Source organism: Lissotriton vulgaris, chromosome 11 (genome assembly GCF_964263255.1).
Source record: "Lissotriton vulgaris chromosome 11, aLisVul1.2, whole genome shotgun sequence".
Lineage (NCBI taxonomy): Eukaryota > Metazoa > Chordata > Amphibia > Caudata > Salamandridae > Lissotriton > Lissotriton vulgaris.
This window is the reverse complement of record NC_141699.1, coordinates 420088069-420103211: the sequence shown is the minus strand read 5'-3', so window position 1 is coordinate 420103211 and position 15143 is coordinate 420088069. Positions and strand designations below refer to the sequence as shown.

The window sequence follows — 15143 nt, the reverse complement described above, 5'->3', positions numbered from 1 at the left end:
TTAGCCAATCGTCCAAGTAAGGGAAGACATGTATTTGTTGTCTTCTTAGGTGTGCTGCAACCACTGCTAGGCATTTTGTGAACACCCTTGGTGCTGTTGTGACCCCAAACGGAAGGACTTTCAACTGATAATGTTGTCCTTCTACAACAAACCTGGAGGTATTTCCTGTGGGCTTTGTGAATTGGGATGTGAAAGTAAGCGTCTTTTAGATCCAGTGTAGAAAGAAAGTCCCCTTCCTTCAGTAAAGGAAGTACTTGTTGGAGCATGACCATGTAGAAATGTTCCGAATTTATGTATGCATTGAGAGGTCTGAGGTCTAGTATTGGCCTTAGAGACCTGTCTTTTTTGGGAATTAGGAAGTATAGAGAGCATACCCCTGTTCCTTGTTGATGTTGTGGAACCTTCAATAAGGCATGCTTTTGTAGCAGTGATAGTACCTCCTGTTTTAACAAGGTTAGATGATCTTGACTCATTGGACGCTGTTTCGGGGGGGGGGGGGGGTGTTTGGTGGGGTAGCTGTGAGTTGGATAATTTGTCTCACCCACCTGTCTGATGTGATGTTTTCCCAGACAGGTAGGAACTGTGATAAACGTCCCCCGACCGGTGTTATATGGTCTGGGGGAGCTGTATTAAGTCACTGTTTTGGGGTTGGGGAGTTGCGGGTGTTATTTCCACGACCTCTACCCTTGTTGTTGTTACCTCTGTAACTGCCTCTTGAATTACCTCTGGGTGATGTTGGTGTAAAAGAGGTAGATTGCTGGCTTGTGCCTGTATTCTTTGACCCGCCTCTATAGGTGGACCAACAAAAGGAACCCCTTTGAGTTGGCTGTTGCAATGCTCCCATTGATTTAGCCGTTTCTGTGTCTTTTTTCATCTTTTCTAACATCTCATCTGTACCTGAGCCGAAAAGTGTTTTTTCATCAAAAGGCTGGTTCAATAAGAATGTTTGTACTTCTTGTTTGAACCCTGAGACTCTGAGCCATGCATGTCTTCTTAACATGATACTGGTGTTGATGGATCTTGCTGCAGTGTCTGCTGCGTCTAAGGCGCATTTAATGGAAGTGTTAGTTATTATCTTCCCTTCTTGTATGAGCTGGTCTGCCCTTTTTTGATGTTCCTTAGGGAGATGTGTAATGAGTTTTTCTAACTCATCATAATGAGCTCTATCATAGCGTGCAAGTAGCGCTTGTGTATTAGCTATGCGCCAGCTGTTTGCCGCTTGGGATGCTACTCTCTTGCCAGAGGCATCTATTAACTTGGACTCCTTGTCAGGAGGAGGAGCTTCTCCTGTAGTTAATGAGTTTGCTCTCTTACGAGCGTTTGTGACTACTAGCGAGTCCAGAGTTACCTGTCCTTTGATAAATATTGGGTCCTTTGGGGCTGCCTTATATTTTTTTTATCAATTCTTGGGTTTAATACCCTAGCCCTCACTGGGTCTTTGAATATGTCTGATGTGTGATTGAGGAGACCCTTAAGCATTGGTAGTGTTCCTGATGTTCTTTGTGCAGAAGGTAGTGTTTCTAAAAGGAAATCCTCTATTTGAGGTTCTGTGTGTAAGTCTACCTTGTGGTATTTTGCTGCCCTATTAATTAACTGTGCAAAACCTGTATTATCATCAGGTGGTGAAGGTTTTGAGGGATATAGTTCGGGGTCATTATCATTATCTGACCCTGCGTTATAATCCTCCCATGGGTCTGCTTCATCTGGGGCAGTGTCGTCATCCCCATGAAGTTCTCCCTCCCCTGTATCACTTTCTACATCTGTTTGAGGTGTAGATGGTCTTGGTTTAGAAGGTGGACGAATAGCTGGCAGAGTGTGAGGAAGAGGAGAAGAGGGTGTGTCTCTAGGTTGAGGAGAAAGGGGAGGAGTTGTATTTGTCCCCATTGTTCTCTTTTTAGGAGGAAGAGCTTTGTTGTCCAACTGTTCATTCTTCCTCTTTTTAGGTAGTTTTGTCACCACTTTGCCAGTTTGCGGATCGATAAACAAAGTCTTTTGTTTTGGATCTGTCTGATGCTCCTGTGTCGGTACCGAAGTTTTTGGTTCCGAAAGGTGCCTTTGCTTCTGACCGTCAGTGTTCTGTGTTTTCAGCACCGAGAATTTGCTCGATTCAGATTTTTTCGGTGTCGAGTAAGTCTTCGACGTCGAAGCATGTTTCGCTTTCGACATGGAATTTTTCGACTGCGAGCCTTCCTTTGTATGGAGCTTCGGTGTCGATGTCGACCGCTTCTCGGATCCGACATGGTGGGAGGCCGAGTGTTACAGTTTCGTTGCCGGGCCCGAAGGCGGGGCGTCGGAAACTTTTTTCGGTAGTCTGACCGGGCTCGAAGGCTGGGTCGACACCAAACGGGGTCGGTTTTTTGGTAAGGGGACATCGTCACTCACGGTTTGATGAGCGTTGATTTCTTCGACATCAGACTAGTCCACTTCCGACCCCGACTCGTCCTCATCTTCTTCTTCGGGGTGCTGGGTATCGAACAGCTCCGGGATTGCCTCTGACTGCATTCTCGACACCTCGCGTCTTCGGGCTCGACGGTTTCTAATTGTCGACTTGGAGGAGAATGCTGCGCAGGCTTCACAGTCCCTGGATTCGTGTTCAGGTGATAGGCAGAGATTGCACACCTCGTGTAGGTCCTTGTGTGGGAACTTAGCACCACACGTTGGACATCTTTTGAATGGAGTCCTTTCCATGGACTCCGGGCTGGACTACGTTGAGATAGGCCTCCCGGTCTCGTCGACGTAGAAGTTGTAAATGTTGTTGTTGACGTCGAAACGCGTCAAAATGGAAATTAACTCTTGTTCGATAACAATACCGTCGAATTGGAAAGGGAATACGCGCCGAAATATCACTTTTTTCTCAAAGTCGATCTGGAGCGCTTCGATCCTCATCCGAACCCGATGGCGGAAAAAAACAATCTAAGGATGGAGTCGATGCCCATGCGCACTAGCACCCAAAGAAGGAGTCATCGGTCTTTTGACGACAAAAGACTTCTCCAAGAGTAAAACAAGTGCAATCATCCGAGCCCAACACCAGATGGCGATCTATTCATAAATGTACCATCTGCAGCCCATATGCCTCGAACATATCATTAAAGTTTCATGGATTTTTCTGAGACTTCACAAGAAATTTTAAAGTTGTAAAAAACATTATTCACTCATCTTAAATACATACCAACTCACGATAAAATGTTGAGCAAACACATGAGGAAGTAGGTGGCTGAGAAAATAGGAAAATTTCATTTTAATACTTACCTTAATGTTTTGGCCAAAATTTGCATTCTCAACAGCTTCCCCATGCCTTTCCCACACTGCCACTACATTGCACAGTTGCAAGGCGTTCTGAAGGGGCAAATCACATTTGGTGAAGAGCCACTTCAAACCAGGAGACCAACTAACAATGCAAAATTAAGGCTTTCTCTAGTTAAATATTCATCTTCCAGAAAGGTTTTCCGGTTCCCCAATTTTAACGTAAAATGACCTCCGGCTTAAAAAATACAGTAAATCGGTCATCCACTTTCCTTAACATATATATTTCTGTGAATCGATCAATCTTAATTTAGGTCTTGTGTCCTTTTTCTGTACAGGATATTATCCAGCTAGTACCTGCCGCATTATTACCACACCCTAAGTGTCCTTCCATACCAGCAAGCCTAAACACTGGAATGAGCTTTACTGATACATGTGTGAACATATACCCAAATGGGAGACAAAAGTGGCCCACAAGAAGAGCTTGACAGTCACTTAATACATGACATTTGCTTATGTGCTATCAGTTCTGTCTCTAGTCTGCACTTACCTTATTCTACTATCCAAAAGCTCCTTAATCATAGCCACCACCTCATCATCGTCTTCAGATGCAACTAGAAAGGGGAGAGAAATAAACATTATCAACCATCTCAATAAATAGAACACAAAACATCTTTGCTTGCAAAAACAGTCTTTCATTCCATGGAATAGCCCATTTCCTAGTACACTTGCATGAGAGTTGGTAATATGTTAAAAGAAAATAATTTACCAAAGCAGGTAATTTTGTGTGTTTCTGGCGACAGCGCATGCTTAAAATAAAATTGGAAGCATCCAAACAGCACAAAAATACAAGTCTACTGAAAACAACACCATAAAGGCAGCAAGGGTCGGCGGGATGTGCCTTAGTGAAATCTCATACAAGCTTGTCAGCTGCTGGGATGCATTAACCAACCTCTGAAGGGATTGACGGCACTGTTTTAGTTGGCAAAAATGTAAAAGTAAAAAATACATCTTAAGGCTTTCCTGAAAATAAAAGTTTTCTCCATCAGTCATTGATACAGTTTATAAACACAGAATCTGTCTACCAATAAACAGGATCCCAGAATACTTTTCCTGCATTGGAAAAAAAAATTCAATAAAAAAATTAACAAAAAGTGGCAATCTAAACATAGCATTTTAAAGTAATTATGTAACACTCCATTCCAAACAAACAGCACACAAAGACAACTGGGTTCTGATTCTTTTTGATAAAGCTCTCCCCTTCAGTACATGTCAAGACTGATGAACAGGATTTATGATATTAGTGTGTTACATTTGTCAAGAAATGCCTTATAACTGAAAGACAGAAGTGAATCACCTGTGAGTTAAGCTGGGAATGCTTGAAAGAGTAAAAGATGATTCTTCTAATTCATGGTACAAACCTAGCAATAGGATGTGGGGAAAGAGGAGAGAAATTCCCACTTTGATACCTCTAGGTGCCATCATAAACTGGAAGCCATCACTACAACAGTTCATACCATTCATAATTCTTTATTCGGTTTAAATTGAAACTGGAAAAGGCAAAAAAATACAGCCTAATCAGTAAAATACTAATTCATTATAAATAAAATCGCATATAAACCATAGAAAAGGAAATATCATGAGCAGCATTCACAAAGCAAACAAATCTAATCAAAATTATAATAATTCTTAAAATCAATCTATAATCATAGTATTCCTAATTCTGACTGTACTACTAAAAAACCAAGCACCATCATGACAAGTTCTAACATCTAACAACATCTGTAGATTTGATAGAGTGGACCTGGCTTGACTAAAATTCTGATTAACAAGAATAGGCTTTACGAACCTTTTGTGCTAATGATAATAAAAAAGGACATATAAAAACAAAATGCAAGATGTCTTGAACAGATACACCATCACAAAGCAAGGAATACTATCTACATCATTGGCCTGACCCTTCAGAACTCGTAACAGAGGGTGTATAAAGTTGAACCTAAAACAGGTCAATAAAAAGCTTAGTTTGCATTAGGACATTGGATCTAACAGTAATCATAGACCGGGCACTAGATTCCTTCCCTCCTTAGCACCAAAAAAGATTTTTGGGCCCAGACTACATTACATCCCCCTTAACAATAACTTCAGGGTTGTGAAACAGATCAGGTTGGCCTAATAAAGTGAAAAAGTCCCTGACATATTTGAGCATCTGAATTTTAAGGGTGTTATCCAGATTTAGACAATCCTTGACAATTGATCTAATTCTTAAGCCAAACAGAGAACCACAAAATTAAGGGTCTGAGTTGAATTAGATCAGAAATTTAACCAATCACTAATTCTTCGGGAATGTTATAAGTAGCTACACTACAAGGCAAAAAAGCAGTTGCCTAAGAAAAGTGATCTCCACTGTTTGCAAGAGCGTTAAATTTGCGTACCCCCAAACCTCACTGATAAAAGAAGCAATTGCAATGCACTTGGCCTGATAAATTTTAAGCAACGGGACAACAGGTCAGTGCCCTCACCTCAAGGCAAAATCTAAATCTGAGGCATTACTTCTTGCAAAGGCGTGAAGTATATCATTAACCAAAGACGACTAGTTGAACAAGGAGTCAAAGAGAATCCCAAGATATGGAAGTTCCATTACCTTCCTCAGCTTATTGCCCTGGATACAATGGGATCTGCATTTGATATTCTTAGGGCCATTTACCATTATGTTAGATTTGGTAAAATTGGTGTTATGGTCGAGGCTGTCCATGAAATCCACAGAACTATCCAATAGTCATTGTATGCCCAAGGCTGCCCTGGAGATCAGCACAGCATTGTCAGCATATAGCAAAAAAGGCACTGCCCGGCCACTGACCAAGGGCAAATTTGGCCCTGTTGAGGATAGGACCATGCCAAAAACTATTAACATACAGCGTGAATAAGAAGGGAGATCATTTGGAACCCAGTCGGACCCCTCCCCTTGAAGGGCGAACTTCGAAGTACATTCTCTCTTGAGTCCATAACAGACTGAGGCGGTCAAGTCCATGTGTAGATCACACAAAAAGGCAACAATAGACTTCTCTATTTCCATGCTCAACATAAGGTTTCAAACTTGTCCCTATTGACCATGTCAAAAGCAGAGTTCAAACCCATGAATTCCAAGTAAAGAGAGCTCGCCTTAGATTTGGTATATTTTGTTATAGGATAAAGGTTTAAGCATTGACCCACTGTCCCCCTTGCAGATTGGAATCCATTTTGGACATCTGCCAAAACCTGGTGGGCATTAACCCGCAACATCAGTCTATTTAGAACCATTCTCCCCACCACCTTGACAGTGGAAAAAGAGATGAGGCGATAGCAACGCGGGTCATCTTTATGACCCTTTTTGAAAACAGACACAATGATGGAGGTGGACCAGGAGGGTGGAAGTTGATGTCCAATGGCGGTGTTAATATAGAGTGACAGCAACGGCGCCCACAAATCGATATCAGATTTAAACAAGTCAAGGGGTACGGCATCCAGTACGACAACAGTTTCTGACTGATCTGTGCTTTGATACACCGGTCTTGCTTCATGATGTGGCCAAATTCCTCATGTTCAGAAGTACAGCATAAAGTGCTGCAACCAGTGAAAGAGCCACAGAAGACTATGGAGTCTTCTATGCAGAGTCCAGCCATCCCTGGTTTCCCTACTAAACGTCAAGAGTCTGCTTGCGCTTCCTACACCTGATGACCACCAAACAAGAAAGAGGCCCAGTAAACAACATAGTACCTACAAATTGGAATTAGGTCTTGCAAAAAGGGAGGGAGCATAACCCATAGCACTCATCAGCGCCAAGCAAACAAAGTCAGAGGTACAAACATCCTAAAACCTGTGATAGGAAATTTTACCAGAGAAAGGACAAGGTAGCAGCCTATATTCAAGCTTGGGTAGATATAACCCATCATCTTATACTAGGCATTTAGCAATATTAATGAATAAGTTACTTACTTTCGGTAAGAGACATACATTAGTTATAGACTCATTACCTTAGAATTACCCCCAGGCATCAGACTGGATCCAAAGATTTTTTTTTTCTCTAGCAGTACATCTGAGCGCTGGTAGGTGGCGTCGGTAGACTCCGCGTCTGTTGTCGGCATTGTGGGCGCCAGGATGACGTTGTGGTATCTACTTAGACGCAGCCTCTGCACATGGACGTCTGTTCTGACACGACTTTCCACACCAGAAGCGCAGAGCCATGCAAAACACTTACACCTGGTGCACATAACTAGGGCCCTGAAAGGGAGTCCCTATACCTAGACGTCAGTTTTCAGAATGGGGAGGATGGGTAGGGATGTAAGAAATCTATAACTAGTGTAGGTCTCTTACAGATACATCGTTACCGAAGGTAAGTAACTTTTTCACCTGAAAGAGACTATAAGTTAATGATTCCTTACCATAGAATAGATACCCCAGCAATGCCAACCATAGAGGTGGTTCTACGAACGAAGTGCACACTAGAAAGTCCTGGAGAAGAGAACGGGCAAAGTAGCCATCCCTCCGGACTTGGCTGTCTAGGCAGTAAAGTTTGGTGAACGTGTGCAAGGATGTCCATGCGGCTGCCTGACAGATATTAGGGAGGGGAACTCCACTCCCAAGGCAGTGGTAGCCGGTGTAGCCCTGGTGGAGTGGGCACACAATCCCACTGAAGCTTCCTTTTTTGCCAAAGATTTGCAGATTTTAATGCATAGGACAACCCATCGAGAGATGGTGCGTTTTTGCACAGCCCGACCTTTCTTGGCACTCACATAGCCAATAAAGAATTTATCGTCCACCCGGAAATCTTTTGTACAGTCAAGATAGAACTAAAGCGCACGTCTGATGTCCAGACAGTGGAGTCTCTCCTCCTTGTTAGGTTGCGGAGATGGGAGAAAGGTGGCCAAAGTGATGTACTGTCCTATGTGGAAAGGAGTAACTACTTTTGGAAGAAAAGAGGCCCTCGTACGAAGGACTTCTTTGTCCGGCTGCAAAGCCAGAAAAGGAGGCTTTGAGGACAGGGCATGCAGCTCACTCACTCTGCGAGCAGAAGTGATGGCGACCAGGAATGCAGTCTTCAGAGAAAGAAGTATGAGAGGACAGTTATGTGGAGGCTCAAAGGGAGAACACATCAGAAATGTCAATACAAGGTTCGGAAAAGATGAGCAATGCCCTTCAGAAATCTACTTACAATAGGGGACTTGAAAAGAGAAGGTGGATTAGGAAGGCGAAGAAAGGCCGAAATGGCATGACAGGTAGCTTTAAGAGTGACCAGGCAGTAGCCTGCTGGGCCAAAGAAAGTATGTACAAAAGAACCTCAGACAGAGGGACAGAAAGGGGATCACCAGCCTTTGCTGCGCACCATGCCACAAACTTGTTCCATCTGCAGACATATACAGATTTGGTTGAGGGACGGGTGGCTGCCAAGATGATGTTAGACTTTGGGAGGAAGGTCAATAGCGGTCAACTGCCGCCGCTCAATCTCCATGCAAGGGGTGGAGGCTGGACAGGTTCGGGTGGAGAACCCTCCCCTGCTGCTGCGACAGAAGATCCTCCCGAATAGGCAGTCTGATCGGAGGATCGATGGCCATGCTCAAGAGCTCGGGGTACCAGACTCTCCTTGCCCAGTCCGGGGCTACAAGAATTACTTGGGCCCGATCGCGCTTGATCTTCTTCAGCACTCTGGGTAGAAGTGATACAGAAGTGATACAGGCGGAAAGGCATACAAGAGACCGCAACTCCACTCGCGAAAAAAAGCGTCGCTGAGCAAGTGCCGCTTTGGAAAACTGCTGACATTGCACGTTCTCTTTGGTGGCGAACAAATCTAACCAAGGCTCTCCCCACTGCCGAAAGAGAACCTGCACCACCTCCGAGTGAAGACGCCATTCGTGATCCACCAGGCAGCTGCGGCTGAGTTTGTCCGCTCTGGCATTCAGAGAACCTGCCAGGTGCTGAACCAACAGGCTCATGCCCTGATGTTCCAGAGACGTCCAGAGGCGAAGGGCCTCCTGGCACAGGGTCCATGACTCCACCCCACCCTGCTTATTGCAGTACCACATGGCGGTGGTGTTGTCGGTGATATTGACAATGCCAATAACGATATATAAATATAAAATGTCATTTACAAAACCAATAGCTCCAACTTTCCAAATGCGAAACCATTGGCAACGCCAGTGCTTGTTAAGGCTTGTTTCAGTTGTTTCAGCTCTCTCCAAGAGTGCATGTTGTCTCCCTTCCTCCGCCTAGCGCTATGTTCCTCTTTCCCATATATGCCTTTACCGAGGGCAATGTACGCACGAAGGTCTGTAAATGTACAAAAATGAAACACTATCAGTTTTGAAAATTTCTCCCCTACTGTGATTTGTGTGCCAAGGATGTCTCAGTGTTACATAAACAGCCCCTCTCTGCTAACCCTTCACAGACTGCGGTGCCCCCTGGGCCCACCTCCATGTAATGAAGAAATACCCTCCCCCTCTTTCAAATGAGCCAGGGCGAGGCTGTAAGCCGGTCACTTTAGGCTGCAGAAGTGGCACTACCAGAAGCCCCCCTGCCACACACGAGAGCACCCTGGTATTCTCACAGCGGGATGTTATTTGTCACAGAGAACACGGCTCCATGCTGGCGCCGCTCGGATAACAATCCGCAGTGACAGCACTAAAAGCGTTGTGTGTGTTTGTGCTGGGAGGCGGCGGGCTGGGGGCGGGAGGAGTGTTTCACCAGTGGATGGCTGGGGAAGCGTTAGTAAGCACAGTAAATGGGAGGCATGTCGCAGAGAGACCACACCAGCCATCTCAAAATGAAGACACGACCAGGAGGAAGCAGCTTTAATGAAACTTTAAACTGGCAGCAGCAAATGCGCCTCAAAGCACACAAAACACGCTGCATTCTAAACAAATAATTAAAAAAAACATATTGCCAACCGATGAAATAAAGGAAGCAAAAAAAAAAAAGATGAAGCACTGTGTCCGGAGGAGTGTTTTACCAGTGGACGGCTGGGGAAGCTTCAGTAAGCGCGAAAGTGAAAGCATTTTGCTCGCGCTTGGAGATGAATGCCAAAGAAAAACAAGCCGAGCCAGAGAAATGAAAGGAGCCTCAGCCATTGTTAAAGATAAACGCGTGGCAGGCGGATTAGGGAGATGCGCGGAGGGAAGCCGGATGGGGGCGGGAGAGCCTGGTGGGGGGGGCGGGAATTTATTTATTTTCTTTCAAAGTTTTATATAGCGCGAACAAGATCTTTGCAGATATCAGAGCGCTTTACAGGACATGGGGTGATAGCATAATAGTAGGTAATAGTTGAGGTAGTTAGGTACGATATGCATAGTTACATATGTAGGTCACAATACAAGAGGTAGGTCATAGTTGAGGTAGTGTAGGTAGAAGGTGCAAAGTCAAACAGGTACGCCAATAATATGAAAGTACATAAAGAGGGAGCATATACTTGTTTAAGCGTGCTTAAACTACTTTTGTAAATAGCATAGAGGTAGGCATAGTTGAGGTAGGAGAGTACAGGGTGCAAAGTCACGCAGGAGAATCAGAAAAGTAACAGTAGGTGATATTTGAAGTGGTGTAGGTAAAGTGTGCAAAGTCAGATAGGTACTTCAATAATATAAAATAAGATATACAGAGAGGGAACGTATACAATCAAGTGAGTCGATAATACAAGTAATACAAATAGGCCAAGGGGTCAGGGAGGTAGTACAACGCGGAGTCCTGGAAGTACAGAATAATAGTTCATGTGTATTTAGCCATGAGGATCGCTTTTACTTCTTTCTTAAAAAGTTTGTTGGAGGAGATGAGCCTGGTTTCAGGAGGGAGTGAGTTCCAGATCCTGGGCGCCATTCCTGAGAAGGAGCGTTTATAGGTTTTTACCTTCCGAAATCTTCGAGGCTTCAGCAGAAGATTGTTTGTGCTTCTAGTAGTTCTAGAGCCGCCCGAAATTGTCAGCTTTTGAGAGAGGTAGGCGGGTGAGTTCATGTGTATAGCATTGTGTGCCATGCAGGCGATTTTCAGATGTATTCTGGCTTCAAAAGGTAGCCAGTTCAGGGATTTAAAGTCAGGGGAGATATGCGAGTGTTTTTTTGAGCCAGTGACGAGTCTCGCTGCAGCGTTAAGGGAAGCTCTTAGGGGTGCCGTTGTGGTAATGGGGAGCCCACAGAGGGCGATGCTGCCGTATTCTATGTGCGGGATGACTATTCCTTCAGCCAAGTCAAGTCAAGTCAAGTCATAAAATTTGTATAGCGCACTACATACCCAGAGGGTTTCAAGGCGCTTAGGAAGGGGAGGAGGATTATTTGTCAAATATCCACGTTTTAAGCTGCTTTCTGAACGCTAGGTGATTCTGGGTGAGGCGGAGGTAAGCGGGGAGTGAGTTCCATGTTTTGGCAGCCAGGTAAGAAAAGGATCTGCCTCCCATGGTGGTCTTGTTGATGCGAGGTACAGTGGCGAAGGCTTGGCTGGAAGAGCGAAGTTGGCGGGAGGGGGTGTAGAAGGACAGTCGAGAGTTGAGGCAATCTGGTCCGATGTCGTAGAGTGATTTGTGTGCGTGGGTAAGCAGTCGGAAAGTGATCCTCTTATTGACGGGTAGCCAGTGGAGGTCTTTAAGGTGACCAGAGATGTGTTCGTTGCGTGGGATGTCTAATATGAGCCTGGCTGAGGCGTTTTGGATTCGTTGTAGTTTCTTCTGGAGTTTAGCGGTGGTACCTGCGTAAAGGGTGTTTCCGTAGTCCAGTCGGCTCGTGACTAGAGCGTGGGTGACTGTTTTCCTTGTTTCGGAGGGGATCCAGCGAAATGTTTTTCTGAGCATGCGAAGGATGTTAAAGCAGGAAGAGGATACGGCGCTGACTTGTCTGTTCATTGAGAGTGAAGAATCCAGGATGACGCCAAGGTTCCGTGCGTGGTCTGTCGGGATGGGTGCTTTTCCGAGGGGTTCCGGCCACCAGGAGTCGTCCCATGCAGAGGGGGATGTACCTAAGATGAGGACTTCTGTTTTGTCTGAGTTCAGTTTCAGACGGCTTTGTTTCATCCATTCGGCGACTTCTTTCATTCCTTCATGTAGGTTGGTTTTGGCGGTGCTGGGGTCCTTGGTGAGAGAAAGGATCAGTTGAGTGTCGTCTGCGTAAGAGATGATGTTGAGGTTGTGTTGGCGGGCGATGGCCGCGAGGGGGCTCATGTATACGTTGAAGAGGGTGGGACTGAGTGAGGATCCTTGAGGTACGCCGCAGATGATTTCAGAGGCCTCGGACTTGAATGGTGGGAGGCGGACTCTCTGTGTTCTTCCGGTGAGGAACGAGGTGATCCATTCCAGTGCTTTTCCTTGGATTCCGATGTTTCTGAGGCGTTGTAAAAGGGTGCTGTGGCAGACTGTGTCGAAGGCTGCAGAGAGGTCGAGGAGGATGAGGGCGACTGTGTCTCCATTGTCCAGTAGAGTTCGAATGTCGTCTGTTGCTGCGATGAGGGCGGTCTCAGTGCTGTGTTTGGCTCGGAAGCCAGATTGTGAGGGGTCGAGTGATTTGTTGGCTTCGAGGAAGGCGGCGAGCTGGTTGTTGACGGCTTTCTCGATGACTTTGGCCGGAAATGGAAGAAGCGAGATGGGGCGGTAGTTTTTCAGTTCGGTGGGGTCTGCTGTTGGTTTTTTCAGAAGGGCGGTGAGTTCAGCGTGTTTCCAGTTTTCTGGGAAGGTAGCGGAGTTGAAGGAGCAGTTGATGACGTCTCGGAGGTGCGGAGCTATGACGGAGTCTGCTTTGTTGAAGATGTGGTGGGGGCATGGGTCTGTGGGGGATCCAGAGTGGATGGAATTCATCAGGCGGATGGTGTCCTCAGTGGAGATTGGGTTCCAGTCGTTAAGGGTGTTTGCTGGAGGAAGATGGTCAGCAGATGGTAGGGTGGGTTGGCTTCCGGGTTGGTTGTCAAAGCTGTTGTGGATGTCAGCAATCTTGTTGTGGAAAAAAGAGGCTAGGGAGTCGCAGAGGGTTTGAGAGGGGGTGATGTCGTTGGAGTTGGCCGAGGGGTTGGAAAATTCCTTGACGATGTTGAAAAGTTCCTTGCTGTTGTGGGCGTTGTTGTCAAGTCGATCCTTGAATGCTGTTTTCTTGGCTTTTCGGATCAGTTGGTGGTGAGTACGGGTGGCGCTTTTGAAGGCGTCCTTGTTGCTGGTGGATGGGTCTTTTTTCCAGGCCTTTTCAAGGGCGCGGCACAGTTTCTTGGACTTCTTGAGATCATCGTTGAACCATGAGGCCTTCTTGTTGCCAAGTTTGTGTTGACGTTTTTTCAATGGTGCTAAGGTGTCGGCGGTGTTGGATAACCAAAGGGTGAGGTTGGAGGCGGCTTCGTTGGCGTTAGAGGAGAGGGCTGGGGAGGTTCGAAGGAGCGATGTGGAGATCTGATCCGTGGTGATTTTGTTCCAGTTTCTTTGTAGAGTTGGTTGGAGGTGGATGATGGGTTTCGGCTTGTTGTAGGTGAAGTGAACACAGCTGTGGTCAGTCCAGAGGGGATCCGTAGTGTGGCTGAAGGAGACATGGTTGCTGGAGGTGAAGATGGGGTCGAGTGTGTGACCTGCGATGTGGGTGGGGGAAGTGACCAGTTGTTTAAGTCCGAGGTTGGCGAGGTTGTCTAAGAGGGTGGCGGTGTTGTGGTCGTTGATCTTTTCAAGGTGGAAGTTGAGGTCTCCCAGAAGGATGTAGTCTTTGGAGGGGAGCGCGTGTGGGGTGATTAAGTCCGTGATGTCTTCACTGAATTTTGCGCGGGGTCCTGGTGGTCTGTAGATGAGGGTGCCTCTGAGAGTTGTCTTTGGGTCGATGTGGATCTGGAAGTGAAGGTGTTCGGAGTTGGCGAGGTTGGCGTCGGAGCTGGTAGAGATGCGGATGGATTTCTTATGGACGATAGCGATTCCTCCTCCTGTATGGTCGGAGCGGTCCTTGCGTGTGATCTTATAGTCATCAGGGATAGCGATGGCGATGTCAGGGGCGGAGGAAGCGTTCATCCATGTTTCCGTTAGGAAGGCGACGTCAGGAGAGATGGTGTCAAGTAGGTTCCAAAGGTCAATGGCGTGCCTGTGGACCGAGCGGGTGTTGAGAAGGATGCATTGTAGGTGGTTGGGGTCGGGAATCTGTGGTGTGGTCGTAGCGGAGATGTTGTCGGTGCCGCTAAATTTGCAGGAGAAGCAGGAGAACGGTCCATGGGTGCGTCCAGGAGCGGCTTGGACGCAGTTGGGGGCGCGACCGGGGTTAAGGGCTAGAAGGGTGGCGGCATCGTAGGTAATGCGGGAGGGCTGGGGAGCGCGAGGGGCAGGGGGTCTGGCGCTGGGCGCGGTCCAGGCGCGGACGGGCGTAGACGGGCTTACCTTTGGCGCACCTTCGGCGCGGGCGCTGCGCGTGAACGCTGCGCGCGGGAACTCCTGTCATATATGGATAGTGGGGGGGAGGGGCGAGGGCGCTTCAGCTGGGAGGCGGGGCGGGCTAAGGAGGACGAAAACAACAACAAAATGGAGGTGGAGGGGTCAGGGCGGCAGGAGAGCTTGGGGGGGAAACGCAAGGACTGAAACAGGGTCGCGCTGGTCCACAGAATGCAAATTAGCACAAGCGGCGATAAGTAAATAAATTAAACTGCAGAGTCACGCTGGTGGAATTACACTGCGAATGGGCAGATCGTCAATTACAGCAAATTAGATGGTCAAAGCAGCGAACAACAAGGGCAGAGCGGCAGGAGCAAAACGCGATTATATGCAGTCAGGAGTAGATCAAAAGCGCTGCACAGACGGTACCTTAGCAGCAGGGGAGCGACCACTCAGCTTGTTTGAAAGTCTTTGGCTGGCAGGGAGGGTTTGAGCTTTCTCAAGGTATTGATTTGGAAGTTCGCTCCTTTGGTTGCCTTGCTGATGTGCTGCTGCATGTTGAGATTGGAGTCAA

General features: G+C 46.6%; 1 protein-coding gene across 1 annotated transcript in view; it reads right to left on the bottom strand.

Moving 5' to 3' along the window:
• NFU1 (NFU1 iron-sulfur cluster scaffold) overlaps window positions 1–15143 on the bottom strand; it is a 135117-nt gene that overhangs the window by 55241 nt on the left and 64733 nt on the right. The window contains exon 6 of the mRNA XM_086943488.1: window positions 3794–3857. Coding sequence (XP_086799614.1) covers window positions 3794–3857 — 64 coding nt within the window. The remainder of the gene's footprint in view (window positions 1–3793; window positions 3858–15143) is intronic.